General features: G+C 57.4%; 2 protein-coding genes across 4 annotated transcripts; both read left to right on the top strand.

Moving 5' to 3' along the window:
* The first annotated feature begins 5,428 nt into the window (after window positions 1-5,428).
* TBC1D24 (TBC1 domain family member 24) lies at window positions 5,429-12,518 on the top strand. 3 transcript variants are annotated; one of them, XM_004750674.3, is made up of 8 exons: window positions 5,429-6,415; window positions 7,057-7,074; window positions 7,535-7,693; window positions 8,766-8,829; window positions 9,730-9,825; window positions 10,051-10,273; window positions 10,638-10,808; window positions 11,495-12,518. In XM_004750674.3, exons 1-7 carry the CDS (start codon window positions 5,451-5,453, stop codon window positions 10,790-10,792), a joined length of 1,680 nt encoding a protein of 559 aa, XP_004750731.1. In that variant the 5' UTR covers window positions 5,429-5,450; the 3' UTR covers window positions 10,793-10,808; window positions 11,495-12,518. The 3 variants fall into 3 exon arrangements, with proteins under 3 accessions (XP_004750731.1, XP_004750730.1, XP_004750732.1); XM_004750673.3 differs by having other exon boundaries at window positions 10,638-12,518; XM_004750675.3 differs by lacking the exon at window positions 7,057-7,074 and having other exon boundaries at window positions 10,638-12,518.
* A 9,695-nt stretch (window positions 12,519-22,213) lies between these two features.
* Window positions 22,214-27,595, top strand: ATP6V0C (ATPase H+ transporting V0 subunit c). The gene is made up of 3 exons (XM_004750666.3): window positions 22,214-22,455; window positions 26,513-26,696; window positions 26,839-27,595. The coding sequence occupies exons 1-3, from the start codon at window positions 22,377-22,379 to the stop codon at window positions 27,041-27,043; spliced, it is 468 nt and encodes a 155-aa protein (XP_004750723.1). The 5' UTR covers window positions 22,214-22,376; the 3' UTR covers window positions 27,044-27,595.
* Window positions 27,596-27,698: the final 103 nt, after the last annotated feature.

Genomic DNA, 27,698 nt, shown 5'->3' with positions numbered 1-27,698 from the left:
GTAGGCCTGTGGGAGAACCTCCCCCACCAGAAGGAGCCATACTCAGGCCCCTCTGCAGGACTGATCAAGGGATGACCCACCGGGTCCCTAGCCCTCCCCAGATGTCCCTGAGCCTATACCAGTCCAAGGAACTCTGTGGAGCAATAAAGAGATGCCCCAGGGACATGTGAGCTGCCTGTGTGCCAGACTAGGCTGAGTGCTTTCTATAAACAGTCTTCGTTAATCCTCATAACAATTGGCTTTTAAGTACAGTGGTTGGATCACATCCCTTCCTGCTTCCGGCTTTACCTAGAAGGAGATCTAGACTCCTCCCTGTGGGCGATCTGGCCCCGGAGGTCTCTGCTGCTCTTTGCCGTGCTTGCTGTGCTCTGGCCATTCTGGATGCCCTCCCCTTTCTGGAGCTCACCAGCGTGCTCCTGCCCCAGGGCCTTTGCACTTGCTCTTCTCATTGTCCATAGTGACCTTTCCTCAGCTCTCTTGGCTGCTTCCTTCTCGTCACTTGAGCTCAAATTTAGAGAAGTCCACCCTGATTACTCTAGTGGTCATCACCTGCTGGGCACGCCATGTCCCTAGGTGTCTGAAGCCATCAGCCAGCTTCTGGTGAATCTGAAAGGATATTGAAAGGAGTTTTTTCAGTTTTCCCGGAACTGGCAGGCTAGGCCCAGAGCCGAGGACAGGACGTACCAAGTACTTCCCTACGTGCCAAAGGCAGGGAGCCACAGGCAGCTGGAGCCAGCCTCCTCCCACAGGGCTGGTCAGAGGTGTCCCCTGAGAACCAGCCCAGGCCCTGCCCTGTTGCTCTGCAGCAAGCCTGAGACTGGTGGGGGGTGGCGTCTAGGTGAGTGCGGTGTTTGTGATCCAAAGTCATTCCCTCCTTTCTGCAAAGTCAAACCCCCAAGGAAGGGGGTTTATGTGGTGGCAGGGCCCCACAGCCGGGGCGTCCAGAACGACCAGAGCACAGAGGCAGGGGTTGTGCAGCAGAGCCATGGTGGGGAGCACAGATGAGGGGACATGAGAGAGAGTGGGGTGTGCTTGTCTGCTGGGTGTCACGCACACCCCAGCCAGTAAGCCTGGAGCATGAGCTCACCCCCACCAACCCCCGATGTTGCAGGAGGACCCATGCCCATGAGGTGGTGCTTGCCGGAGGACCCATGACCATGAGACAGTGCTTATCAGCTCCATCTCCTGGGTAGGCACGTGTCCTTTGGGGAAGAGGCATGGGTCGTGTGAGGTTCAGGCTGTCAGAGCTGGACTTGGAAGCCAGGCCTATCGGACTGAACACTGGACCATTTCCTGCACTAGCTCCTGCCTCCCTTCTCCACACTGACCCCTATGTGTGGACGTGGAAGCCTGGCCTCCTTCCTCCTTCCTCCTTCCTGGCCCCTGGGGCAGCCACTGGGGCAGGGGGCGGCAAGGGGAACAAGGGCCTGTTTCCCACATCCCTGACAGTGTCGTGTGGTAGCCGCAAGCTACAGGAGGAGAATCTGGGGGGACAGCCATGTCAGCTCCAGAGCTTACCTCCAGGGCACCAGTATTTAACCCAGAGGAGTTTATATGTTCTTACATGTTTGGTGTGTTTCCTATCCCCGGACTTCTCTTTGCTGGTAGCTTACACTGTCTAACGTGGTTGTGAATGAGTGTGCGTGTCAACTGAAGGAAAGACTTTGTGGGATACGCGCTTAAACGTGTGTAGTGATGGGCCTTAGGTAGAAGACGGGGTAGGATTGGGGTGAGGGACTAAAACAGGGCTTCACATTTCTGTTCTGTCCTTTTGTATTATTGGCCCTTTCTGTGACGATGCATTCCTATTTATTTTTTTTTTAAGATTTTATTTATTTATTTGACAGAGAGATCATAAGTAGGCAGAGAGATAGAGGGGGAAGCAGGCTTCCTGCTGAGCAGAGAGCCCGATGTGGGGCTCTATCCCATGACCCTGAGATCCTGTCCTGAGCCGAAGGCAGTGGCTTAACCCACTGAGCCACCCAGGTGCCGCTGCATTCCTGTTTAAAAACAACAACTAAGAAAACCACTTGAATCTGGTGTTACAGGTGCCTAGAGCAGTTGCTGCAGGCCTGGCCTGCCACCGGGGAGTGCCCTGCTCTGTCTTGGGTGGGGCTGGAGGAGAAGGCCTGTGGAGGCCCAGGGAGCATGCCCCTGCCCCGGACTTCCTCCGGATCTGGTGTGCCCATCCCTGAGCTCCTTGCTGCAGCAAACGAGACCATCTGCTCCTCCCCGAAGGTCCTTCTGGAGGAGCTGTGCAGGGTGCTATCATCTGCTTGGAGCTGCCAGTCCAGTACTCCACCAGCATGGGAGGCTGGCTAAGCAAGGGTCACTGCTGTCCTGCCTGGCTCTTGTTCTGCTTATAAACCTGTTTACTGCCCCGAGAAGCAGCTGGTGCTTTTCACACACACAGGATGGGCCTGGGGTCCCCTTCACAGGTTAGCGGGCCCAGAGCCTAGAATGAAGGATGTAAACCCTAGAGGTGGGGCCCCTGCCTGGTTCAGCCGAAAAGCGTGCCACTCTTGATCTCAGGGTCATTGGTTCGAGTTCTGTGTTGGGGGGTAGAGAGGACTTCAAATAAAGAAATAAAAATTAAAACAAAACAAAACAAAAAAACCCAAGCCCCACAAACCTATAGGTAATTTGCCCACGGGGGCTGTGGAGTGCCACCTGGGTGTGGTTCTGGACGTGGCTCTTTAGGGCCTGGGGACAGGCCCAGCTCCTTTCCCACACAGGGCAGAACAAACTTACCAGCTCCGTGAAGGCATCTTTTCCTCTGGAGAGGCAGGCTCCAGCCCAGCAGCAGGCCGGTCCCGCTGTGGGTGAGGCACTTCTTGGTGGGACATGTGAAATGGGTGTTGCCACAAAACCTTAGGTTAGCTCATCTTCTCTGTGTGGTGAAGCTCGGGGAAGAGCAGCATTGACAGATACATCTCCAGGAGAGCTGGAGGCCGGGCTCCGGCAGACCCCGGCACCCCCGTGTTCGTAGCAGCATTGTTCACGGGAGCTGGGAGTGACCTGTGACAGCTGACAGATGGGGGGCAAACACAGCATGTTCCGGCCACATGTGGAATATTCTTTAGGCGTAAAGAGGAAGGACATTATGATTGGGGGAGGGCGGGATGGACGGTGGAGCACAGAGGTACTCTAGGGCAGTGAAAATACTCTGTATCATGAAGACACATGTCCTCGTACTTTCGTCCCGCCTCCTAGAAGGTACACGAGGAGTGAACCCTCGTTACCCTGCAGGTTTCACATAGCGATGGCGTGTTCATGCAGACTGCTAAGTGCTGAGCTACACTGGTGATGCACGAGTCTGAGGGGGGTAGTGCAGGCAGTGGGTGACAGATCTCTGTGCCTTCCTCTCCACTTCTCTGTGAACTTGAAACTGCTCTGGAAAAATAGTCTTGGGGCACCCAGCTGGCTCAGGTGGTAGAGCGTGCAGCTCTTGATCTTAGGGTCAGGAGTTCCAGACTGACGGGTGTAGCTAGGGCTTACAGAATAAAATCTTAAAAAAAAAATAAATAAAAATAAAGAATTAAAAATAGCTAAAATTAAGAAAAAATTATGATACACACTATAAATAGATGAACCTTGAGGGCATGATGCTGAGTGAAATGAGGTGGGCACAAAATGACGAACATGTACGATGAGACTTCTGTGAAGCTCTAAAATTGTCCCATTCACAGAGACAGAGATAGAAGGGTGGGCACCAGGGGCTGGGGAGGGGGCGTCCATGTTTACTGGGGGCAGAGTTTCAGCTGGGGAAGAGGAGCGCGATCTGGGGGCTGACAGTGGTGAGAGCTGCAGGGCTGTGTGAACAGTTCTGATGTCTCAGAATCGGGCACTTAAAAATGGCTAAAATGTAAACCTTCTGTATATTATGCCACAATGAAAAACAATGTATCAAGGGGCTTTCTCCAGCTGCCTTCTCACCCCTACAGGTTTTATACTGTATATCTTTAATTTCCACTCCTCGTTCTTAAGGCGTGACTTCCTTTTTATATTTTCAGATGAGTGTTTTAGGTGCAGGAGAAACCGGAACAATCTGGCCATTTACTGAAACCCGCTAAAGCAGAGCCCTGAGCCCTCTGTCCCCTTGTTCCATCCCAGGCGGAAAGGCTGGTCTGAGGTATGAGGTAGATGTGGCTGAGGACAGTAGTCTTTGGCAAAGACAGATGTTAAGTTGGGGTCCCCTGCATGGTAGACCGGTGACCTCCTAGCTCGAGAGAGATCAGACCGTGTACCCATTGGGTACCGTCTGCCTGGATCTCTGTGGTTCCCCACAGGCACCAAATCCCCCAGGGCCTCGGGCCCATTCAGACCCAGAAATGTCTTCATTGCCAAGCTATGACTGCTTCACTGGGTTTCGCAGCCCTCATGTCTGCTTCCCAGCTGCGATGTCTGTCCACCCGAAAGCTAGCTGGCATTTCTAGGGAGTTCAGGGCTGGCCTCTGCATCCTGATGTGGGGCGGGGAGGGGCAGGGCCAGTACCCAGTGGAGCACAGGGCAGGAGGGCCAACACCTGATGGGCAGAAACCGAGCATCTCTTAACTCTCTGGGGTGCAGTGGTCCAATGACCACAGGGTGATGTGGGGGCGGGAGGAGGTACTGGTGGGCCTCCCCGACCCCGTGGAGAGCTATTTTGAGTGGGTCCATCTGGCCTAGCCCTTCGGGGAACTCAGCCCTAGCCTCTCCTTAGTCTGTGTGACCTACTCCGGTGATAGCATAAGACCCATGGAAAGAAATTCTACTGCAGAGTTTATAGTGAATTCTCAAAGTATCTACTTACCTTATATATTTTTTAAAGATTTTATTTATTTATTTGCGAGGGAGAGAGGGAGGGAGAAAACACAAGCCGGGGGAGCGGCAGAGGCAGAGGGAGAAGCGGGCTCCCCGCTGAGCAGAGAGCCTGATGCGAGACTTGATCCCAAAACTACAGGATCATGACCTGCGCTGAAGGCAGACACTTAATTGACTGAGCCATCCAGGCACCCAATATCCACTTATCTTAAATGGAAACACTTCAAATACTTTATAGAAAGATTAAAACAAGAACATGTTCTTTAAAACATGAACCTTCAGGGCACCTGGCTGGCTCAGTGGGTTGAGCCTCTGCCTTCAGCTCCGGTCATGATTTCGGGGTCCTGGGATCAAGCCTTGCATCGGGCTCCCTGCTCAGTGGGGAGCCTGCTTCCTCCTCTCTCCCATTTGTGTGTGTGCATTCTCACTCTCTCTCTCAAATAAATAAATACATAAATTAACCTTAAAAAAGCAAAACCAAAAAACACGAACCTTTGTACGGATGTATTAAGCCTGACTTTTAATCCAACAGGGTATGGGGTGGCAAACAGGTTAGCAGCGAGACCTTGGAGAGGGGGCTGGGGATTTCGGCGCTCCGTGCCCCGCCTGACGTCCTGGGACCCCCCCCCTCCCGGGTGCCCTGCACCATGGACCCCCCAGGGTACAACTGCTTTGTGGACAGAGACAAGATGGACGCAGCCGTGCAGGACATGGGCCCCAAGGAGCTGAGCTGCACGGAGCCGCAGGAGCTGAAGCAGCTGGCCCGCCAGGGCTACTGGGCCCGCAGCTACACCCTGCGTGGCAAGGTATACCAGCGGCTGATCCGGGACATCCCCTGCCGCACCGTCACGCCGGATGCTAGCGTGTACAGCGACATCGTGGGCAAGATCGTGGGCAAGCACAGTGATAGCAGCCTGCCCTTGCCCGAGTTCGTGGACAACACGCAGGTGCCCAGCTACTGCCTGAACCCGCGCGGCGAGGGCGCCGTGCGCAAGATCCTGCTGTGCATCGCCAACCAGTTCCCGGACGTGTCCTTCTGCCCCGCGCTGCCCGCCGTCGTGGCCCTGCTGCTGCACTACAGCACGGACGAGGCCCAGTGCTTTGAGAACACCTGCCGCATCCTGGCCTGCAACGACCCCAGCAGGAAGCTGGTGGACCAGAGCTTCCTGGCCTTCGAGTCCTCCTGCATGACCTTCGGGGACCTGGTGAACAAGTACTGCCAGGCGGCCCACAAGCTGATGGTGGCCGTGTCCGAGGACGTGCTACAGGTCTACGCAGACTGGCAGCGCTGGCTGTTTGGGGAGCTGCCGCTCAGCCACTTCGCCCGCGTCTTTGACGTCTTCCTGGTGGAGGGCTACAAGGTGCTGTACCGCGTGGCTCTGGCCATCCTCAAGTTCTTCCACAAGGTGAGAGCCGGGCAGCCGCCAGAGTCGGACAGTGTGAAGCAGGACATCCGCGCCTTCGTCAGGGACATCGCCAAGACCGTGTCTCCGGAGAAGCTGCTGGAGAAGGCGTTTGCCATCCGCCTCTTCTCCCGGAAGGAAATCCAGCTCCTGCAGATGGCCAACGAGAAAGCTCTGAAGCAGAAGGGCATCACTGTCAAGCAGAAGAGGTAGGTGGGCCCCTGGGGGCCTCAGCTGTGGCCTACCCCGCAGCTCTGAGGGGCCCGCGTCGGGGAGGGCTTCAGTTGGGATGCATCCCAGGGTGGGGGTCGGACCTTGTCCTGCCAGCCTCTTGGTCACCTGCGGGCCCGCCCGCCAGGCCGCCCTGCATGGATAGAAAACTGCAGAAGGGAGAAGGGGAATTGTGACCACAGCTGCGGACTGCTTAGGCAGTTGTGGGCACAGGTGTAGAGTCCTGCCCTCGGGGACAAGGCCCACCACTGAGACGGAAGCCGGACGCTGATCATGGAGTCAGAGGTTGGCAGTGGGCCTGGCTGACTGCCGAACATCATTTCAGAGGCGCCCCTGCCCTGCCCCTCCTGCTCTGGGCTCCCTTGCTTGCTGTCCTCGTGGCTACTGGGTATGCCCCCCGCCCTGAGCACAGCACCTGGGGGACCCGAGCTGGGAAGGGCCCACAGCGTTCCCATACCGTCCCCGCACCGTCTCGGCCTGACCAGGCTGTTGGTAGGAGGCCTTTCTCCTGGGCCACAGGCAGGTGCATCCCAGCCGTCAGTATCTGCCACTAACCTGTCCTTGTCTGTTTTGTTTTTCTTCTTCTTCTCTATGTCCGTTGCTTCCTCCTGTTTTTCAGTGTTTCACTCTCTAAAAGGTAGGTCTGTTAACCAAATGTCCGTGCCTGGCCTCTCTCCGTCTCTTGGCCTGGCTGTCCCAGGGCCCGGCTGCTTGCTCCGGCTCTCAGGACTGGCTTCGGCAACGCTGCCTGGAAGCCTGGCTGTTGTTCCTGCTCTGTCTGTCTGCGCGGCTGCCTCACCTCTGCTGTCTGTCAGTGCTTGGCTGACTCTGAAACCTTGTCTTGCCAGAGCTGGTTCCGTGTCTGTCCCCATTTATTAGGGAACAGGTGCTTTTGTCCTGGCCCAGGCCGGTGCTCTCCCCTCTGTAACCTCTGGGAGTGGGGCTCCGGGGGTCAGCACCATCCCATTTCTCCCTCCATAGGTGAGGAGCCCCCTGCAGGCTTAGCTTACACGAGAGGCTCTGCATCCCTCTGTGGGGGGGGGGGGCATCGGGGCTGGGTTCCAGGCTGTGCTCTGAGCCCTCCCCACTTTCCCCAGGCAGTTTGTGCACCTGGCCGTGCACGCGGAGAACTTCCACTCAGAGATCGTCAGTGTGAAGGAGATGAGAGACATCTGGTCATGGGTCCCCGAACGCTTCGCCCTGTGCCAGCCCCTCCTCCTCTTCTCGTCCCTGCAGCACGGGTACAGCCTGACCAGGTAACCCCCAGGAGACCAGCACACACTGGCCTGGGCTCCGGGGCCTGCCAGTGTGGGGGGACAGAGTGAGCTGTGGGCCACTCCAGAACGTTGTGGTGGTGGCTAGAGATGGGCCCCTGGATATTCTTGGGGGCCCTGGAATGGGAGCCCCTCTTCCTGGACTTCTCTTACCCTCAAGCTTCCCACACGCAAGGGCTCTGTGCCGTGAATACACCGCCCGGCTCCAGGCCTCTGTGTGGGTGCTGGGACAACCCGGGAAACAGAATCCCTACCCAGGACTGTACAGAATTCTAGCACAGACGGCCCATGCTGGTAGGCCTTGGATCACTACTCCCCGACCCCCACTTGGCTGGTGCACAGGTGGGTCCGGGGAACTCCGGCTGGGCCCCCTCAGATCGTGCCACCTCCCACGGCCGTTCCACCAGGCACAGCCCCTGTTGAGCCTGAGACAGCAGGTGGCCTCAGAAGTTTCTGGCTTCAGTCCCGGGTGACCCCACGCATGTGGCATAGCTAGAGATACATTCGCCTGCTCCCCAACTCTGCACCCTGTGGGAGCCCCAGCTGAAGAGCAGGACAGACAGGCAGGGCCCCCAGGGATGTCCGCCAAGCTCCAGGTGCTTGGTGCCACCACAGGGCACTGTCAGGCCTCCTCAGGCACTTCCCAGTGTTGGCTGTCTCCCGCCTCAGACCCCGAGGCATGTTCCAAGCTCTCCTAGAGCAGGGACCTGTTCCTCTGGTCTTGTCTCCCTGGAGCACCTGGCACGTGGCTGCGCCTGCTGAGGGCGACCTGCATGTGACTTCCCCCCATCATACCAGGGCCTATGGTCTGGGGTAGCAGACTGCGGCCGCATGCTGCCTGGCCTGGGCTCTGTCTTGGCTGAGAAGTGTCCAGGCCAAGGCGCTGCCAAGTCCTTGGCCATCATGATTGGTCCCCGGGACACAGGGCAACACAGTTCCCAGGCCTGTCTACCGCAGACAGCCCAGGCTTCTCAGATGTGAGGAGCACCAGAGGCTGTGGCCCAAGGGGGCACCAAGCACCATGCCAGGCTGCTGTGTGTGGTCTTTCTCCCAGGTTCTATCTCCAGTGTGAAGGACATGAGCCCACCCTCCTGCTCATCAAGACCACGCAGAAGGAGGTGAGGAGGGGTCTTTGCGTCTGCTGAGCTCCAGGGAGGGAGGAGCCACCCTGAAACTTCCACCCAGGCTCCCTGCTCTTAGGTGCACAGGGTGGGGAGAGCCCTCCACGGAGGGGGACCCCAGCCCCCCGAGGAACTGCCTCTCTCTCCTGGGGCTCCCCTGTGGGAGCAGCCTGAACCCCCAGGGCCTGGCTTTGAGGAGCTCTACAGAGATGGCCCAGTGAGCAAGGCCCTATATGCCGGCTACCCGCTGTCTTCACCCCCTCCCCGCTCACAGACAGTCGTCGTCTGGCCGTCCTCTGCAGTAGCTGTCACCTGGAAAGTACCCTGGAGTGTCTAGGAAAGCCAGAACTCCCAGGCCTCCATTCTAGGGCCTTGTGCTCTCCGAGAGGCTCCTTGTTCCTTGGCTCCCAAACCCGCACCCCTGGGAGTGTTAGGTTCCTCACCCCGCCCTGATCCTGTGTCTGCCTTCTAGCAAGGGACTCAGTGTCAGACACAGGGGGCAAAGCCTGCAGCCACTCAAGGGACTGAGTCTGTTGGTGAAATGTAGCATTTTGCTGGCTGGCGGGATTGGGGACCACTCTAGAGTGCGGTTATCTCGGAAGCTTCTGTGTGAGGGGGCACCCCTGGGGTTGATGGCTGAAGTCCAAGTGCGGCCATGGGCTCCTCACCGTGCTTAAGGGCCAAGGACGGAAACAGAAGTACCTGTGACAAGCTGAGGCGGCCACCTGCCCCGTGCCCTCCAGACTTTGACATCCCCACACTGCAGGCCACCTCTGGCCCTTGGCCTCGGGTTGGGGCGGGGGTGCGGCTGTGCCCACAGTGCTGCCCGGCCGTGAGCGAGGGGTGCTTCTGCAGGCAGGCAGGGTGTGGCCTCATGCCCTGGCCCTTTCTCCCTAGGTGTGTGGGGCTTACCTGTCAACAGACTGGAGTGAGAGGAACAAGTTTGGTGGTAAAGTGGGCTTCTTTGGGACTGGAGAGTGCTTCGTGTTTCGGGTGAGTGAGGCTGCTGGCTCCTCACCCCACGGGCCCCCCACTGTTGGCTTCACGGGAGGATGGTCAGGGTCAGATGACAGTGCGTGAGCGCAGCGGGCCTTGGCCATGTGCAGCATCTCCCCAGCCCGGGCACGGGGTCTGGTGCTGAGACTGGTGGGGGGCGTGGGCAGGAGGGCCTGGCAGGGGATCTGTGTGTGGTGACTCCGGCTGCCCCTTTGCCCTCAGCTGCAGCCCGAGGTCCAGCGCTATGAGTGGGTGGTCATTAAACACCCAGAGCTGACCAAGCCTGTGTCCTCGGAGGCCCCCGCCGCCCCGTCGCCACCGTGCCGCCCCGTGTCCTCCGACCCTGCTGACCGCCTCTCGCCCTTCCTGGCTGCACGTCACTTCAACCTGCCCTCCAAGACGGAGTCCATGTTCATGGCTGGGGGCAATGACTGCCTCATCGTAGGTGGGCACCCCTCTGCTCCCCGTGCTTGGTCCCACCCGCACACCCTTGGTTACTTAGCCTGGGAGATGGGCTCAGGGCCGTGGGGCACGGAGGTCCTGCGTGGCAGGTGCCTCCCCCAAGGGATGGGCAGAGGAAGAGAATTGTGGGGGCTGGAGCAGGTGCAGGAGCGGGAGTGGGGACAGGAGGGTGCATGGTGGGGGACCCTGGGTCACCCTGTGGTCTCGGAGAAGTATCTGGGAGCGCCAGGGCAGGGACAGCTCGGAGGCTTACCCCATCCCGGGGAGATGATCAGGAGTGGGGAGAGGATCTCGGTGGGGGGGCAGTGCTGGACAGAGGAGCAGCCACTGACCAGAGCATCCCGCAGGTGGAGGGGGCGGCCAGGCGCTCTACATCGATGGGGACCTAAACCGGGGCCGCACTGGCCACTGTGACACTTTCAACAACCAGCCCCTCTGCTCTGAGAACTTCCTCATCGCAGCTGTGGAGGCCTGGGGCTTCCAAGACCCTGACACCCAGTGACGGACCTGCACAGACGGTGACTGAGCCATCACCATGGGGTGGGGTGGGGCAGAGGCCAAGCCCCCTCTTCAGGGCAGTAAGTGAGGTCCCCTCCTCTCCCCTGTGCCATGCCAGTGGCCAGTGTCTAAGTACAGCTGGGGCTCTGGGGCTGGGCTGGCCAGGGGATGCCGGGACTTCAGCCGCCTGGGCCTGTCCCTGCTCAGACCTGCTGCTGCCTTGAGCTTGGGCTCAGGCCCCAGTTCTCGGTGGAGGCATCCTGTGCCCGAGGCTAGCAAGGCCACCCACACAGTCTCAGTCCCTTGGTGCAGTGCGGGGACAGGAAAAGAAGAAACCTTCCATCAAGTGTGGGGCCATGGCTCCCCCTGCTGGTGCCTCGTAGCATAGCTCCTGAGCAGAGGCCGGTGGCCACCACTGGTCCTGTGGGTGGGCGGCCACCTGGCCAGTGGCTGGCACTGGCGGCTCCCCAGAAAAAACAGGCACGCTGGGGACAGCTTCTTGGCCTTGTCCCCTTCCCCCTCCCACCACCTCTCACCCTTACCCTCCTCCCCGTGCTGGCCTCCTGTGGCTGCCTCTTGGATGGTCACAGCAGGGGGAAGGAGGGGAGGGTTGAATTTGTGCTGAGCTCTGGACCCCTCCTGAGGGAGTGCTGAGCACCAGTATGAAAAAGGGCTGGAGGGGACATCACGGGTTCTTGCGTTTCAGAGCCTGAGGCTTCTGCTGGGCCTCACTGTGGGCCCATCCCTGAAGAGGCCGCCCAGGATGGCCCAGGGAGGGGCCCTCCGTGGCTGACCCCAAACCAGCCAGCTCCGTGTCCTGGAGAAGCCCGGACCCACAGGGGCTTCTGCAGCCCTCCTGCTCTCTGCCCCGGGCCGCCTCCACTCCCCTACAGTCTCTGCAGTGGCCCCAGGGTCCTGTCCAGACTCCCCAACGTGGCATGCTGGTCTTCGTCCGTCCCCAGGCACCCCAGCTTGTTAGAGCTGCCTGCTCCCCAGATCCCTCCCCTGCGGCACCGTCACATGCCATCACACGCCCCTCTCACAGCCCTGTGGTTGGTTTTCTTGTGCTGCCTCCCCTGCCCCCTCCCTGCCCAGCCTGACCCCACAGGGGCCCTGCAGACTGTAGGTGCCACGTGAAGACTGGTTGGGGAGTGGTCTCCTGCTTCGTGACGGCCCTCAGCAGGTCCTGAGGGCCTGGGCACCTGGGGGAGGACACCCAAGCAGCCTCTTGGGACTGTGGCAGCCTGGGTCACAGGTCCTGGTGGTCCTACCCCCCAACCTGGTCCCCATGTGCAGCCCCATGTGGCTGCAGCCAGCCCCTCAGTGTCCCCACGCGCCACACCTCCCCTATCTCCGTCTCGCATGCTCCTCCTGTGGGGCATTGGCCCTCCCCTGCCCCCCCCACTCCAGTATCCCCAGAGCCGGGCCACCATGGTGCAGGAGGAAGGACCAGGAGCCCTGGGTGGCATTGGGCAAGCCACGAACCTGCCTGGAACTCTGTTGCTCCAGGTGTAAAATGGGGCCAGTCATCCTGCTCCGCTGTCCCCACGGGACTCTCAAGAGGCTCTGCAGGGACAGCGTGAGTCCCTAGTGAGGAGAGATGTGCTGGGAGGCAGTGTCACTCCTCATCCCCCCCACTGCCACCCTTGTCCCCCCTCCTCTGAGCCCTCACAGCCCTGTGTGGTAGCGCCAACTTCGGTGTTCAATAAAACATGGTCTTGTTACATGAACTCTGAGGGTCCAAGTCTGGTCTCTTCAACCACGGGGGCCTCCAGGGGCTCCCCGGGGCGCGCCCCCCGAGTTGGGTGGGCGCTGGAAACTGCACCCTTGCCCTACTGGTCAGGGCATCACATGGAACATTGTGGCCCTTTGAAAACGGTGTCCCAGCACTGTTTCCGGGCTCCCTCTGCAGGGGGACTGGGGGATTGCTTGTCCCCGAGTGAGCCCTGGGGAGTCTGCGGCTACCCAGGGCCCTGTCTGGCCTTCCCAGAGGTCCAGCCGAGGAGGGCCCCTGAGGCTTAGCTACCGTGTTGGTGTCCAGCGTGAGGTCTTTGTGTGCACGTGCAGCCGTCCGTTCCCCTGGCGAGCAGTCTTCCTGGCTGGCCTGTTGAATGGAGAGGTATGTGTGGTTGTTACTTTTAAAATTCCTATTTATCATCCTTGTTACGTATCAGGTGTTCCTGAATAGAATATGTTTTGTTAATATTCTCTATGATTTCTTACTACCTAAAACTTGCTTTTTTTTTTTTTTTAAGTTTTTTATTTTATTTGAGAAAGGGAGAGGAAAGAGAGCGAGAGAGCACAGAGAGGGAGAAGAAGGTTCTGCCGATCAGAGAGCCCAACGTGGGGCTTGATCCCAGGACCCCAAGATCATGACTTCAGCTTGACAACTGAGCCACCCAGGTGCCCTATAAAACTTGTTTGTTTGTTTTAACATTGTATTTATTTATTTGACAGGGAGAGACACAGCAAGAGAGGGAAAACAGGCAGGGGGAGCAGGAGAGGGAGAAGCAGGCCTCTTGCCGAGCAGGAAGCCTGATGCGGGGCTCGATATCTGAGTCAAAGGCAGATGCTTAATGACTGAGCCACCCAGGCACCCCATAAAACTTGCTTTCGATGTTAAAAATCACTAGCATTTTATGGAATTGCATGAGAAATTACCATTCATTTTTCTATAAACATTTAAAAGTTTATTTTGAGGGGCTCCTCTCTGGCTCCTCTTGGAAGAGCTTGGGACTCTTGGTCTTAGAGTTGTAAGTTTGAGTCCCACATTGGGCATGGAGTTTACTTATCAATTAATAAATGAATAAATAAACAAGTTAATCATATAATTTAAACCAGCTCATTAAATTAAATAATTTCTTAACGGGAACTATATGCCTTTAGGGCTTCAGAACATGAGTTTTGCAAAAAACAATTTATAATACAAGAGTAAGTCATTTGTATTAGGAAATGTTCAGAGCTCTAATTGCTGAATAAAAATTCGTATTTCAACTTTTCCTGCTTTTATAAGCTGCGGGATTAACTTTTTGAGTTTTTCACAGCACCTTGGTTTAGATTTCAGGCTTTCAAATTTTTCTTATTTGTTTCCTGAGCCCATAAGGCCGTTATAGTCCCCTTAAGTATTTTATATTTAATAGATGCAGTGTTTGTAACTTTTAACTAGGAAATAATTTCAGATTTACCAGAGAGAGGCAAAGATCCCACAGAGTGTCCATAGACCCTGCCCAGCTTCTCTTGTGTGGATACGGGACCCCAGCAGAGGTGAATGTTGGTTTATAGTGCTGTGAACTGCAGATTTAATCAGATGCCTTCAGTTTTCCCATAGTCCTTTCTGTGTTCCAGGAATAGATTTAATTTGTACAGATACTTAAATTTTCATTAAGTCCAGAATGTCGTCAAAATTCACAAGACTAACACTGGTAAAAAAAAAAAAAAAAAAAAAATGCCACCAATTAGCATAGTGAGGTCTCCGGAATGGATGCTCATCTTGAGTGTCCTTGTCCTCTGCCCCCAAATGTCTCGTTTGCACCAGAAAGTCACCAACTAAAGCAGAAATGGAGGACGCCTCGCCAGCGCTTCCCCCTACCACGTGGAAGTTAGGCAGAGAAGTGCATGGATCTTTAAGAATAATCTGGTAGGGGGCACCTGGGGGGCTCAGTCGTTAAGGTCTGCCTTTCACTCAGGTCATGGTCCCGGGGTGCTGGGATCGAGCCCCTCATCGGGCTCCCTGCTCTGTGGGGAGCCCGCTTCTGCCTCCCTCTTTCTCTGCTGTGTTCCCTCCTCGGCTGTCGGTCGGAGATCTGAGAGAATAACACTGCAAGCCTGTAGGTAGGAAAGCAACCACGTTTTGGAAGAAACCAATCTTGCACTGTATGTTGACTAAAATTTAAAATTAAAAATCATGGTCTTCATTATATTAGTGTTGGGTCGTGGTCAACAAGTACAGCACCATGTGCCTCATGGCTATGGACGAAATGCCTCACACGTTTGCAGACACACGCGTGTGACCTGCCTGTGCAGAATTTGTTAACTTTGTGCTGGGGGCCAAGGAAGCAAAATCACCGGACACTTCTGTGTGGAGCAGACACACCAACTGTGGGAGACCTCCTGCCTCAGATTGCTGAATCTGGTGGTGTATCCCCTAGCTGGCCAGCTGGTTTCAGCCATGAAGGGCGTTTCCTCGAGAAGCGCCCCTGAGCGGGGGCGCCTGCAGGTCGGGTCTGCTCCAGTGGCGCCAGCGATTACATGGAGGTCCGAGAGTGGGCCCCTGCTCTGTTTCCAACAGAAGCGCACTGCCTGGCAAAGGCCATGGTTTGCCAAAACCTAGCGAGCTGGTAATTAAGGAGGAGAAAGGATTATGTGAATCTCTTCACCTCTCCGTTCTCATGTAGGGCAGTTATTGGCTGAGAAATGGACTTCACCGGACTGACGCTCTGGAGCATCCGAATGAATGAAGAATCGTGAGGGACCAAGTGAGACTAGACAGGCGTGTGGCTTGGCAGCCAAATCTTAGTTTCATTCATGTTCACTTGAGTCCTAAATAAAATTACTGCCAGGTAGCGGAACCTCACTGAAGTATTTGCTGTGAGAACATCTGGGGAATGTGGGGTGGTGTGCAGGGAATGACAACCAGAGGTGTGTGGGAGACCAGCAGGGCCCGGCCTAAGGCTGGATCTCTCTCTCCAGAAGATGACATGCTCTGCTGCTCTCGCTGCCACGGTCAGTGCAGGCCAAGTCCATCCGGATTTTGTTTACTCCTGGTCACGGTGCCGTCCTGCCAACACGCACTGCCCCGGGAGCAGCGAGGGGAACAGCCTCCAGGGGCTTCGGTACAAAGTCTCAGTCCAGAATCACTCCAAGCCCTGACCCACGGGAGCCCGGTATCAACAAGTCCTCCTCGTGCAACGGGAGGGGGTTCTACCTGGGGGTTCGCAGCGATCCACAGTAATGTCTTTCCGAACATTGGGAAAGACCTTCCAATTGGGTGAACCGATATCCCACACAGAAAACCGCAGGAACCATTTTCTCTGCAGCCACACGGAATGCCCGTCTGGTGGGGCTCCTCCCGGTGCTGAAGCCCCTCCACTCCTCCACCCCTCCACGCCCCCACCCCTCCACCTCTCCTGGAGCTGCTAAGGCTCTGCCTCTGCCTCTTCTGGGAAACTGCTTCTCTCTTTCCTTATCTTCCTCACGCCACAGGCAGCACCCCTGTTCCTAATGCTCTCTGTTTCTCCCGGCTGTCCCCCACAACACTCGGGTTCCCCAGGCCCCTTCCTGCTGCCCCGCCCTGAAGTGGCTGGCCTGGTTTGCATTGGCCCCTGGGGCCGCTCTCGGGGTAGGCTGTTTTTCAATTCCTCTGCTGCCTCGAGGCCTTTACACAAGCCTGTGGCCAGGCCGGAGTTTCCCAGTCTTCAGGAGCTGGGGTGCCTCTGCCCCAGGACGCTTTCCTGAGGTCCCAGGAGCTGGCTTCCTCCCCCCGCACCCCCACCCCTAGAGCCTGTTGGCCCCTGAGCAGGAGCCCCAGTGCTGCTGTCCCCAGCTGGGCGATTCTGGAGGGGAGATGGGTGAGTATTTCTGGGCCCACAGTTGGGGGTATCCCTCAAACTCCCTGCAGCAACTACTTCTCACTGTAAGTGTGCTTAGTATCATTTGGTCATTTTGTGATTGACATGGAGATGGTAGCATTGGCCATTCCCAGGGGGAGGGGTGGCCCTGGGCACAGGGCCGTAGCTGCGGACACTGCAGACGCCTGACTCCCTCAGCCGCGGCTGCTTCTGTGAGCAGTGACCAATGTCTGTGCAGAGCTCAGCCCACCCTGGGGTCCCCCCTCCCGCACCCCTGCCAGCACCTGCTTTCACATGGCCCCTCTGTGGGGATGGCCCTGCATGCAGCCTAACCGACCCTCAGGGCTCTCAGCGGGATCACGGTGCGCCACCACCCCCCCCAGTTCCACATGTCTCACTTCCTGAGAGGAAGCCTAAGCCTTCCCGTCTAACAGGTTCTGACAAGGGGAATTGTGCTCCTTTTAGAGCATCAATGTGGTGCCTGAGTGTCCTCGTGGGAGACCCCAGGGGCTACCGCTATTAGCATCTGCAGCTGTGTTCAGGGAATGCACCTGTGTACCCCTTCCTCAGCCTCCTGCTGTCCCTTAACCCCAGGTCAGGCACTGTCCTCGCTGACACATGAGCAGCTGCTTCCTTCCAGCAGCCAGTTCTGTGCCTGGGATGGGCTGTGAATTAAGGCTAGACCGGATGGAGGGTCCAGGCCACACAATGCCCTCATGGGCACCCTGAGAACCTGCTCTTCACGCCCGGCAGGGTGTCAGGCCCCCCTCATTCCTAGCAGCCCAGAGAGCTGGCCGCACACCGCTGCCCAGACCTCAGGGCAGGCCGCACACCACTCCCTCTAGCAGTGATGGTGGTGGTTGTCAGGCCCTGGTTTGTACCATGCTGTATTTACCTAGAAGACGTCTTTTATTTGGAAGACGTTTTTTATTTTAAAAAATCCTATTTGGGGTGCCTGGGTGGCTCAGTGGGTAAAGCCTCTGCCTACGGCTCAGGTCATGATCCCAGGGTCCTGGGATCGAGCCCCATGCCCATGTTGGGCTCTCTGTTCAGCAGGGAGCCTGCTTCCCCCTCTCTCTCTGCCTGCCTCTCTGCCTACTTGTGATCTCTCTCTCTCTCTGTCAAATAAATAAATAAAATCTTTTTAAAAAATCCTATCATTTCGGGGCACCCATGTTGCTCAGTTGGTTGGGCGTCTGCCTTTGGCTCAGGTCATGATCCCAAGGTCCTGGGATCGAGCCCTGCATTGGGCTCCCTGCTCAGGGGGGAGCCTGCGTCTCCGTCTGCCCCTCCCCTTGATTGTGCTGGCTCTCTCTCTCTCTCTCTCTCTCAAATAAAGTCTTTTAAAAAATCCTATCATTGGGGCGCCTGAGTGGCTCAGTGGGTTAAGCCGCTGCCTTCGGCTCAGGTCGTGATCTCAGGGTCCTGGGATCGAGCCCCGCATCGGGCTCTCTGCTCAGCAGGGAGCCTGCTTCCTCCTCTCTGCCTGCCTCTCTGCCTACTTGTGATCTCTCTCTATCAAGTAAATAAATAAAATCTTTAAAAAAAAAATTAAAAAAAAAAAATCCTATCATTTGGGGTACCTGGGTGGCTCAGTGGGTTAAAGCCTCTGCCTTCAGCTCAGGTCATGGTCTCAGGGTCCTGGGATCAAGCCCCACATCAGGCTCTCTGCTCAGCAAGGAACCTGTTTCCCCCTTTCTCTCTGCCTGCCTCTCTGCCTACTCGTGATCTCTGACTGCCAAATGAATAAATAAAATCTTTTTAAAAAATCCTATCATTTAGGGGTGCCTGGTGGTTCAGTGGGTGAAACCTCTGCCTTTGGTGTGGGTCATGATCTCAGGGTCTTGGGATGGAGCCCCGCACTGGGCTCTCTGCTCAGCAGGGAGTCTGATTTTCCCCTCTCTCTCTGCTTACCCTTCTGCCTGCTTGTGATCTCTGTCTGTCAAATAAATAAGCAAAATCTTTAAAAAAATTTTTTAAATCCTATCATTTAAAAACACTTAAAATTTTTTTTTTTTTTAAAGTAAGCTCTGTACTCAACATGGGGCTTGAACTCATGACCCAGAGATCATGTGTCACGTGGTGTTCTGACTGAGTTAGCCAGGTGCCTCAATGTAAGCCCCAATTTTTAAAAAATCACAGCAGAAAAATTGCCCTTGCACATTCCCCTTCCATGGCACTACTACGGTCTTGCTCCTTCTCATTCCAACCTTGCGTGGGCCCCATGGAGCCTTTACTCAGCCATGCAGGAGGGCAGGTGCTGCTCTTAGCGTTCTGTCCCTGTGGCGTATATTCCCTGTGACTTGGAAGAAAGGGACTGTCTGCAGGGAGAAGGCACCCTGCAGTGTCCATCAGCTGCCAGACTCCCTTCGTTGTTGAAACAGCTTCCTTGGGGTAAGTTCATCTTTCCAGTCATTTGGAAAGTTATTCCTAGTCTTTATCTCCCCAGCTGTCACCCTCCCTTCCCTCAGGGCTTTGCCAAGTGACACTGGACTTCCCTCTCCCACCATCTTTTCGTCCTTTTGTCTTCTTTAGAATTCTTGGGGACTCAGGGAACTTCCCTGCCCCTCGGCCACATGTCTCTCTATATCTCCCTATCAGAGTCTCTGGCTTGGGTTTCCCAAAGCCCGCCCTTTATTCCTAGAAATCCCCACTTACGCAGTGACAGGCCAGGGTCTTTCAATGATGTGATTTCCAGCTGGGGACCTAGCTGTGAGGGGGAAGGCAGAGGTGTGTGTCCCTCATCACCCCAGCCCTGCCTGGTGCGGGAGGCCAAGGGGAAGGTGCTCTGGGGGCCTCCTGGCCCTGTCACTGGTCCCTGGATGCTCACCCAACCCCCTTGTGTAGGAGACAAGGCAGTGTGGTAAGCCACATGGGTTCAGCCCCGCTGGGAGTCAGAGTTTTGAATTCTGCTTCTCCTTAGCAGGCTGACCAAGACCAGATGTCTGACCCTCCAAGGCCCACTTCCTTGTCCACCAAATGAAGAGTCATGGTGATATCTTTCTCAAAGGGTCTTTATGAGAATTATATCATACCCTAAAAGTGCTTAGGACAGGATTTGCACACACCTGGTGATCAGTAAACATTAGCTTTATGTGCCAAGCATTCTAGCAGGGATGGGGGGGCAGAAAAAGAGGCACAGGGACCCTCAGGAAGTATTGAGTGAAAAAAGGTAATAATGGAGTGTGAGGGATGAAGAAGGGGTCTGAGAAGGGAGGAAGAGAAATCAGGAGGGCTTCTTGGAGGGCGTGGTGCTCTAAAGATTGAGTAGCACTCCCTATACAAGAAGCAAAGGAGAGTAGTTGATGCAGAGAGAGCCATAGACTTAGGAATCCAGGTGAGGAGGGAGCAGCATGATGGGATGAGATGGGGAGACAGGAGGGAACCACCAAAGGCTCCAGCCTGTGACAGAAAGACATTGAAGGATTCCAGGAATGGAGTGGCCAGTCAGATGTCCCAGTTAGAAGCTCCTGTGGCTCTAGGGTGAAGAATGGGGGCGGGGGGAGGTTAAGACTGAGCAGGCTAACTGGGTTAGAGGCTGTGAGGGGACCCCAGTCAGAGGGCAGCCCAGCCGCAGGGTGGGCAGAGCTAGGAGCCAGGAAGCCACAGGATCTCAGGGCTCAATGAGTAACGAGGAATGAGCTGTGGCGTGACTCAAGGCTGCTGCTGCGAGCAGTTGGGTGGATGGCTGTGTCTTTTGCCCAAAATGGAAATAACAGAATGGAAGGTGGGGGTGGGGTGAACTCCGTTTGAGACATGCTGGTTTCAGGTGCCAGCAGCCCCATTGGAGACCCAGTGTGACCTCTCATACGGCGCAGAAAATGAGAGGATGGTGGGTGAGCCTGACCCGCTCCCCGAGCTCGAGGAGGGACATGTCTCCCTGAGTCTTAGGATTTTAGCCACACTGGGCTTCCGTGCTCTGCCCATCTCTGTGTTTTTGACTGCATGGCTTCCTGATGGTGGGGGTACCCTGCCCCCCTTTCTTTGGTCTGAATTTTTCCTCTGCACACAGTCCCCCAGCCAGGACTGGCTCCATGGCCTGGGCTCCCTTGACCCTGGGTCCTCCATGCCTGCAGTGGTGAGGGGCCAGGCCCATGGCCAGCTCTGATGTTTGCTAGCTCAGGGGGCCATCAGGGTTGGAAAGGAGCAAGTGAGGGACAGAATGGCTGAGCTGGAGAACATGATTGCCCCGGGGGTGGGGCGGGACAGGGGGAACCCTGGGAATATCAGGTGGGGCAGGGAGGCTGAGGCTGCCTGGCCTGCGCCTGTCCTTGCTCCTCCTTGTGCCCCCAGGAAGAAGGAATGAGGTGTCAGGACTGTAGGAGGCAAGCTGGAGATAAAGGGGAGGGTGTGGTGGAGTGGGCAGCGGGCCATGCAGCAAAGAGGCCCACTCAGCCTGGTAAACGTCCCTCAGCTTAGAGAAATGGCAATCACAGGTGACCTTGGCAAAGGCAGGGGGCTGGGAGGGAGGGCAGGTGAGGTGGAAACGCTGAGTGAAGGTTTCTCTTCTCAGAAGTCAGAGTCTGGGACAAGGAAGAGGGTGGCAGAGGAAGGTGAGGAGGCCTCTAGTGGTATGGCAGCCTCCTCCCTTTAAAACAGGACAGACCAGACACCCGTGGGCTGCCAGTTCAGAAGATGCAAGACCTGGCCTGGCCAAGGGGAGGAGGACAGAAGGAGGTTCCTGTGCAAGGTTGGGCTGAGACCAGCAGGAGGGCTAGGCCAGGGGTCGTTTCCCTACTGCCCACGTGGAGAAGGCTGCCACTCAGGACATTTAGGGAGAGGGCTAGGAGCTCAAGGGAGCCAAGGACCAGATGACAGCCACCCAGTCCTCAAAGGCAGGGGACAAAAGGGCAAAGGGACCCAGAGCTAGTGGATAGAGATAAGGCAACCAGTTTGGGTACCCCTCAGGGGATCAGCAGGACAGTTTCAGCCCCAGGCCAAGCTGCATGCTGGGCTGGGAGGGAACCACAGGCTGTTCTTGAAATCAGCCTTGCAGGTGCCGGCTTTGCGCAAGCAAAGGCTGGAGGAAATGGATCCCAGAACATGCAGAAATCTGGGGAAGCATCCACAGGTCGCAGCACCGACAGGGCTTCAAACCAGTCACGCTTACACCTTGAGGGGCAGAGACAGCCCCCCAGCTGAAGTGTGGCTCCCAGATGCAAGGGAGGGGACAGATGCGGGGGAGGGAGGGGCTCCTTTTCTCAGAAGCCAGAAGACAGCTAGAGCTGCGGGGTCTGTGTCTGGAGGAGACTGAGGACAGAGTCGGGGTGGTGCGACCCCGGGGGCCCAGGAGGGCAGAAAGTAGAGGCCTGGACCTCACAGGTGGGTGAGGGCTTTCCTGGGGGCTGGAGCAGAACTGCCCTCGCCCTGGACTTGGGATTTCGGCTCCGTCTGCTCGAACCCTCGGAGCGCTCCAGAATGTATGAAGACGTCCCGGGGACACCTCGGTCCCGGGTCCCTGGGGGAAGGCCGTGAGAAGCCCGCAGCCAACTCCATTCGGCGAACGTACGGAAAGGAAAGCCGCACTCGGCAGCCAACACCAGCCGGCCCCGCGCAGCCGCAGAGGAGGCGGGGCACCCAGGCCCCGCCCCGTATGCTAATACGGCGGTCCACCGCCCCGCCCCCGCTCGCGAGTCGGACGGGCCCAACGCCACGGGGTGTGAGAGGCTACCAGCGCCCGGCCCCGCATCCGCGGAGGCCGAGATGGGGCGGAACGCCTGGTCTGGGTCGTTCGGGCGGCGGTACAGTGCGGGAGCGGCTAGAGGACCGCTAGGGCGTCCTCAGGCCGTGGCGCCCCCCGCAGGCGCGAAGTGGTATGGCCCGCAGGGGCGGGGCCCGGGTCATGTGACGAGACCGCGGCCGCCATTTTGTTCTGCGGTGCTGGTATTTAGAGCGCAGCGGCTGACGGGCCGGGTCGCCTTCGCAGCCGCCTGACTGCTACGCTCCTGCTCGCTCGCCGTGCCCGGCCCGTCCTCGCCCCCGCCTCGGCCTGCTGAGCTCGACCTCTCCCCACCCGCAGACATGTCCGAGGCCAAGAACGGCCCCGAGTACGCCTCCTTTTTCGCAGTCATGGGCGCCTCGGCCGCCATGGTCTTCAGCGGTGAGCGCCGCGACAGGAGGGACCTGGGAGGCTGGGAGGGCCGGGGCGCTCGGGGCTTGTGCTCGCATCTCCCCAGGGTTCAGGGTGTGACGTCACGCTGACGTAATTCCGATCTGTTGGGGGGTCTCGGGACTCACGTGACAGCGGGCGGGGGTCGGGGCCCCGGGGGCTGCGGAGCGCAGGGCTTGCGGGATGGGCTGGGGTGCGGGTCCCAGGGGTCTCCCGGGGATCGGTAGCCGGCAGCCCTGCCCCTGTCGGTGTAGGTGCGGGGGTGGGGCGGCGGCGCCGCTGCCATCTTAGCCCTAGGAGAGGCGGGAGGGAGGCTGAGGTGGGGGCGCGCGGTCCTGCGCCTGCTCTGCACCCCCCCAATCCTGCGGGCAGGTGTGACATCACACCTCGGAGAGCTCCCCCGACGCGGGGCTGGCCTTGATCGGCGGAGGTGGGGGCAGGGGATGGATGAGGTCCTGGCTCTCCCCTCCGAGGTACACAGCCCTGGCCCTTATGGCGACCCGCACCCTCCCACCCCCGGCGGTGGTCAAGTGGGTCTGCACCCAGAGGCAGACGCTTCTAGTTAGGGCCTGTCACTGTTTCCCAGTAGTCCTGCGGGGCGTGTGGACTGCTTGGGAAAACTGGGTTGTGGGGTTGGTCCTGAGAGCTGGCCGGAACCCATAGGTGGGATTGTGTGGAATGGGGTGGGGGTCTGAACAGGCTCCAGGCCAAGGATGGGTGTCTAGGAGGCAGGCCAGCAACGACACTGTGTGTGCGGCCGCTTGCCAAGAGTGTCCCTCTGGGTGATTGAGAGAGGGTGGCTGAAGCCTCAGCGTTGAGGGGATTGGGCCTTTGTCTTTAGAAGGAAGAGTGTTGTAGATTAGGCCCCAATGAATGAATGAAAGGATGCGTGACTTCCCTTTCAGGAGGCCCCAAATTGGGGAGGGCTTCTCTAGGTAAAGAGAAGGGCTTTCCAGGTTCTTGGTAGCACCCCTTCTTTTGAACTTGGGTCTCGACGGCCATGGACTGTTGAATTTAGTGAAAACTGGCCTATCTGGGAGAAAGGCACGTGGGCCAGGCTCAGGAATGTGGGACCCAGGAAGGTTAGTCCTGCTGCTGCAACCCTGTGGACTGGTCTGACCTGGTCTCCTCTGGGCCTTCTTGGGTAGGTCTGGTTTTTGGTTTTGATGACTCCGCCTTGCCCCACCCTACCTGGTGGACTGGGGAGGCTGCCTGTGCAAGAACGGGGAGGGTTTGAACTCCAAACAGTCTCTGCTGACTGTAAACACTTGGGGGGTAGGGGCCTGGGGACTCTGCTCCCTCCTTGGCCTCCCTCTGCCTGGGCCTGTCTGCCAGTCATGAGTTGCTGAGTCTGCCCTGCCCTGCCCTTCCCATCACGTGCAAGTAAGGGGTCATTTGTGGTGGGAGAAGTGGTCTGGACTTCCCCTTTTCTCCCAGGCAACGCCTGCTCTTCCACATCTGCAGGGGCTGCCTACTTTCCAGCACTTCTGAGTGGGCTGCTGTGACCCCCTCCCCCAGCCTTTTCTGCTCTTTGCCTCCAGAATGCCTTCAGAGATTCTGCTTTGCCTGGCCAACTGTGGGTTACTTGTGGCTGTCATTCATTCATTCATTCATTCATTCAACAAATCTTAATTGAGCTCCTTCTATGTGCCCGGCACGGAGGAGCATCACTGAAGGACAGGATATTCCTGCCCCAGAATTCCTTGAGTTCGGGCTGTCATTGCCTGTTCCTGAAGCTCTGGGTTTGTCTCCAGCCCTTTATCTGTACCCAGCTCCTGGCCTGCCTCCAGTCACCAGGTACATCTCTTCCTCTCCTAGAACCTGATACTTCCAGATGGAGCCTGACCCAAAGCAGGTCTCTGGAAGTTACTGAGAACCAGGTATCAGTGGTCTAGGGTTTTTTTAGTTGCCCTGGGCCCCTGAGGATGGGTGCTGCCTGCTCCCCTGTGCCCAGTCTCCCTTCCTGCTTCCCCTTTTTTTCTTGTGACAAAAGTCCTGCTGATTCTTTCTTCATCGGGTCTTCCACAGGCCGTTGGTTGCTCCTTTTCCGTAATCTCTCTGACTTCCTCCCTCCTGGCAGGCACCCTGCCTCTGGTGCTTTGTTCCTGGAACTGCCTCCTGATCGCACGCTTTTCTGTCCTCTGCTTGGTCTGGGACCTTGTAGGGCTTGTCTCCAGAGCTAGCACTCAGGGCCTGGCCTTTGTGGACACCTGCTGCTGCCCAGGCCAGGCTGCTTTTTCCCTCGTGGTCAGCCCTGTTTTCTTCCCTTTGTTCATCTTGTTGCCTCCCCACCTCCAGCCACACGCTCTTCTGCCACCTCCTGGAGAAGAGCCCTGCTCACTTTCCACGTCTGGCAGTGTCCTGCTCCTGGGATGCTGACTTCCCAGTAATCGGTTTCTCACTCAGTGCCACACATCTCCTGTGCTCTCCACTTGAGGAACGGGCCATGGTGCTGGCCATGTGCACGCATGTGATGCAGCCTGATGGGGTGCTGGGCCTGCAGTAGGAGTCCCCAAAATGCACTGTGACCAGGAGAGTTCTGGAAAAGCTTCATGAAAACCAGCCCTGAGCTGTGGGTTGATTGTGCTGAATGCCCAGGTGTGGTGGTGTTGGGTGCCTTTGGGACCGAGTGGCAGAGGCAGGATAGGTCCCTCTGCTCCCACCCCTGCCTCTTTCTTCCTTCTGGTAGCTCCCAGCCTATGCCATGTTGGTGGATGTCTCCGTTCATGTCGTCTGCAGTCCTTCTTGCTCACTCATACCTCTACCCAATTTCATTTTCTCTATGGAGCCCTTCCCCAGAACCTCCCCCCCGCCAGCCTCCCCACTCTTCTAGATCATGTGTGGAGGTGCCATGTGTGTCCTCACCAGGCTTGGAGCCCTGGGAAGCCAGAGCTCCTTGGACCTCCTCATTGCTTAGTGATGAGCATAGAGAGTAGACCTTTTTTGTGGCCCAAACAGATGAATAAAACGTGCAGAAAAATGGTTGGGATTGTCCTGGTCTTTTCCATCTCTGAGCCATGTTAAGCTCTGCTCAGGCAGTGCGGTGGGACCCTGGGAGACCTTGCGGGCCCTCCTGTAGATCTGTTCTGTGCAAAAGTTGCTCTAGACTTTGAGGCCAGGAGAAGGGAACTCTGAAGACAGTAGCACCCCCTACCGAGCAAGAGGGAGGAGGAACAGCATCAGAGGAGACAGGCCACCCAAGTTTCCCCCCACTCCCATTACTGGAGGCGCTCAAGGCCTCTGTGCATGCAGGGCTGCTTCTGAGAAGTCTGCTAAGGGCTCATGGTCTGCCTGGGTGGTGGCTCCCTGTGCCCTGTCCTCTCCTTGGCTCGCCCTTTTTACTCTGGTTCTTTAAAGAGATTCTTCCCAAACTACAGGGTCTGGGCCTGCTGTGTGGCTGAGAAAGCACTTGGCCTGTTGACAACAGGTGCTAGCCCTCCTGGAGAGCTGGGAGCGGTGGGGAGTGCGGGATGCTGTGGCCTGAGGCAGGACTTGCCAGGCCAGCTTTCCCTGACCCTGTGGTCGGGCCCTTGTGTGTGGTGAGGGTCTTCCAGCGTGTTGTCCCTGGCTGGAGCCCCAAGGCAGACAAGCTGAGTCTGGCCTGATACTGGGCTGCTGAGATGTAACCACCTCGTGCTTTGCCAGGCCATTTCGGACCTGAATGTCCAGGACTCCAGGCAGTAAAAAGGTGTCCGGAATCTTCAGCAAGTCTTAAGTGGGGCTGCTGGACCTGTCGCAGCTCCACCTTGGAGGCTGTGGGCAGTTGCATGGAGGCTCCCTGGGAGGTGGGGCGTACATTTCACAGCAGAGCAGCTGTACAGATAGGCGATAGCCACAGGGGCCTCTGGTGAAGGAAAGAGCTATCTGGATTCCTTGTGTGCCCAGTGAGGGCTCTTGCCCCTGAGGACCACCTCCCACCTCTGGCTAGGTACCAATTTCATGTCCCTGTTGTGATAACTTAGGGTGTCCCTCAGCCATGCTGGAGCTATTTCCAGGGACCTGACCCCTAGTACTCTGAGCTGACCTGGCTTCCCCCCTCTCTGCACAGCCCTGGGTGCTGCCTATGGTACAGCCAAGAGTGGCACCGGCATTGCAGCCATGTCCGTCATGCGGCCAGAACTGATCATGAAGTCCATCATCCCAGTGGTCATGGCTGGTATCATCGCCATCTACGGGCTGGTGGTGGCAGTCCTCATCGCTAATTCCCTGAATGATGGCATCAGCCTCTACAAGTGAGTGCTGGCTCCCTCCCTGCCTGTGCTGTCCTGCCTGGGGTCAGGCTATCGCATGGGGTCAGGAGGGCCGGGGAGGGGGCGTGGGGCGGGTGGTTTCCCCAGCAGGCTGCTAACATTTCTCCCACGTCCTCTCCCCCAGGAGTTTCCTCCAGCTGGGTGCTGGCCTGAGCGTGGGGCTGAGCGGGCTGGCAGCCGGCTTTGCCATCGGCATCGTGGGGGACGCTGGTGTGCGTGGCACGGCCCAGCAGCCCCGGCTGTTTGTGGGCATGATCCTGATCCTCATCTTCGCCGAGGTGCTCGGCCTCTACGGTCTCATCGTGGCCCTGATCCTCTCCACAAAGTAGCCCCTCTCCGAGCGCACCAGCCACAGAATATGATGTAAAGACCATCCCCGCATTCCAAGATGAACAGCCTGACACACATGCACGGGGCAGCTGCCCCCCCAATAGTTGGTCTTGTAAATGCGCAGTGTCCTAGTGCCCATCGTCTGTTCCCCCTGGCCTTGCCCCCGCCTGCCCCGTGCCGTGGACATCTGGGCCCACTCATTACCCATCCAGGCCCCCGACCAGTGAGGACGCAGGCCTCTGCTGCCCCCACTCATCTACCCTAGAGTGCTCTGTGTATAAGGATGAATTAGAGTTGTCATTTTCTCTTCACTGGATGTTTATTATTTATAAAGATTTGACCTGTTCATACGTCTGTGGAGCAGCCCTCCGTCTCCCAACTATATAGTAATCTTAGGTAGTGTTGCGTTGTGGGGTTACCGTTTACTCTGAGACTCGTTGGATGGAACCACCCTTCCCCAGTCCCGGCTGCCGGGGCTGCGGGGCCAGAGCGCTGGGCCTGCCAGGTCCGGAGCCGAGCCATGTCCAATAAAGTTCTCGGTTGTGACTGGACGCCTTTGTGGACCGATTGTGTGGGCCCCGGGCTGGTGGGGGGAGGGGGATGGAGGCGGGGCTGGAGACGAGGAGGGGCCGGGGCGGCGGTCACGTGGGTACG

Source organism: Mustela putorius, unplaced genomic scaffold (genome assembly GCF_011764305.1).
Source record: "Mustela putorius furo isolate JIRA1106 unplaced genomic scaffold, ASM1176430v1.1 tig00004007_pilon_pilon_pilon, whole genome shotgun sequence".
NCBI classification, from domain to species: domain Eukaryota; kingdom Metazoa; phylum Chordata; class Mammalia; order Carnivora; family Mustelidae; genus Mustela; species Mustela putorius.
Note: the sequence above shows the minus strand (reverse complement) of the source record. Positions and strands in the feature narration are given on the sequence as shown.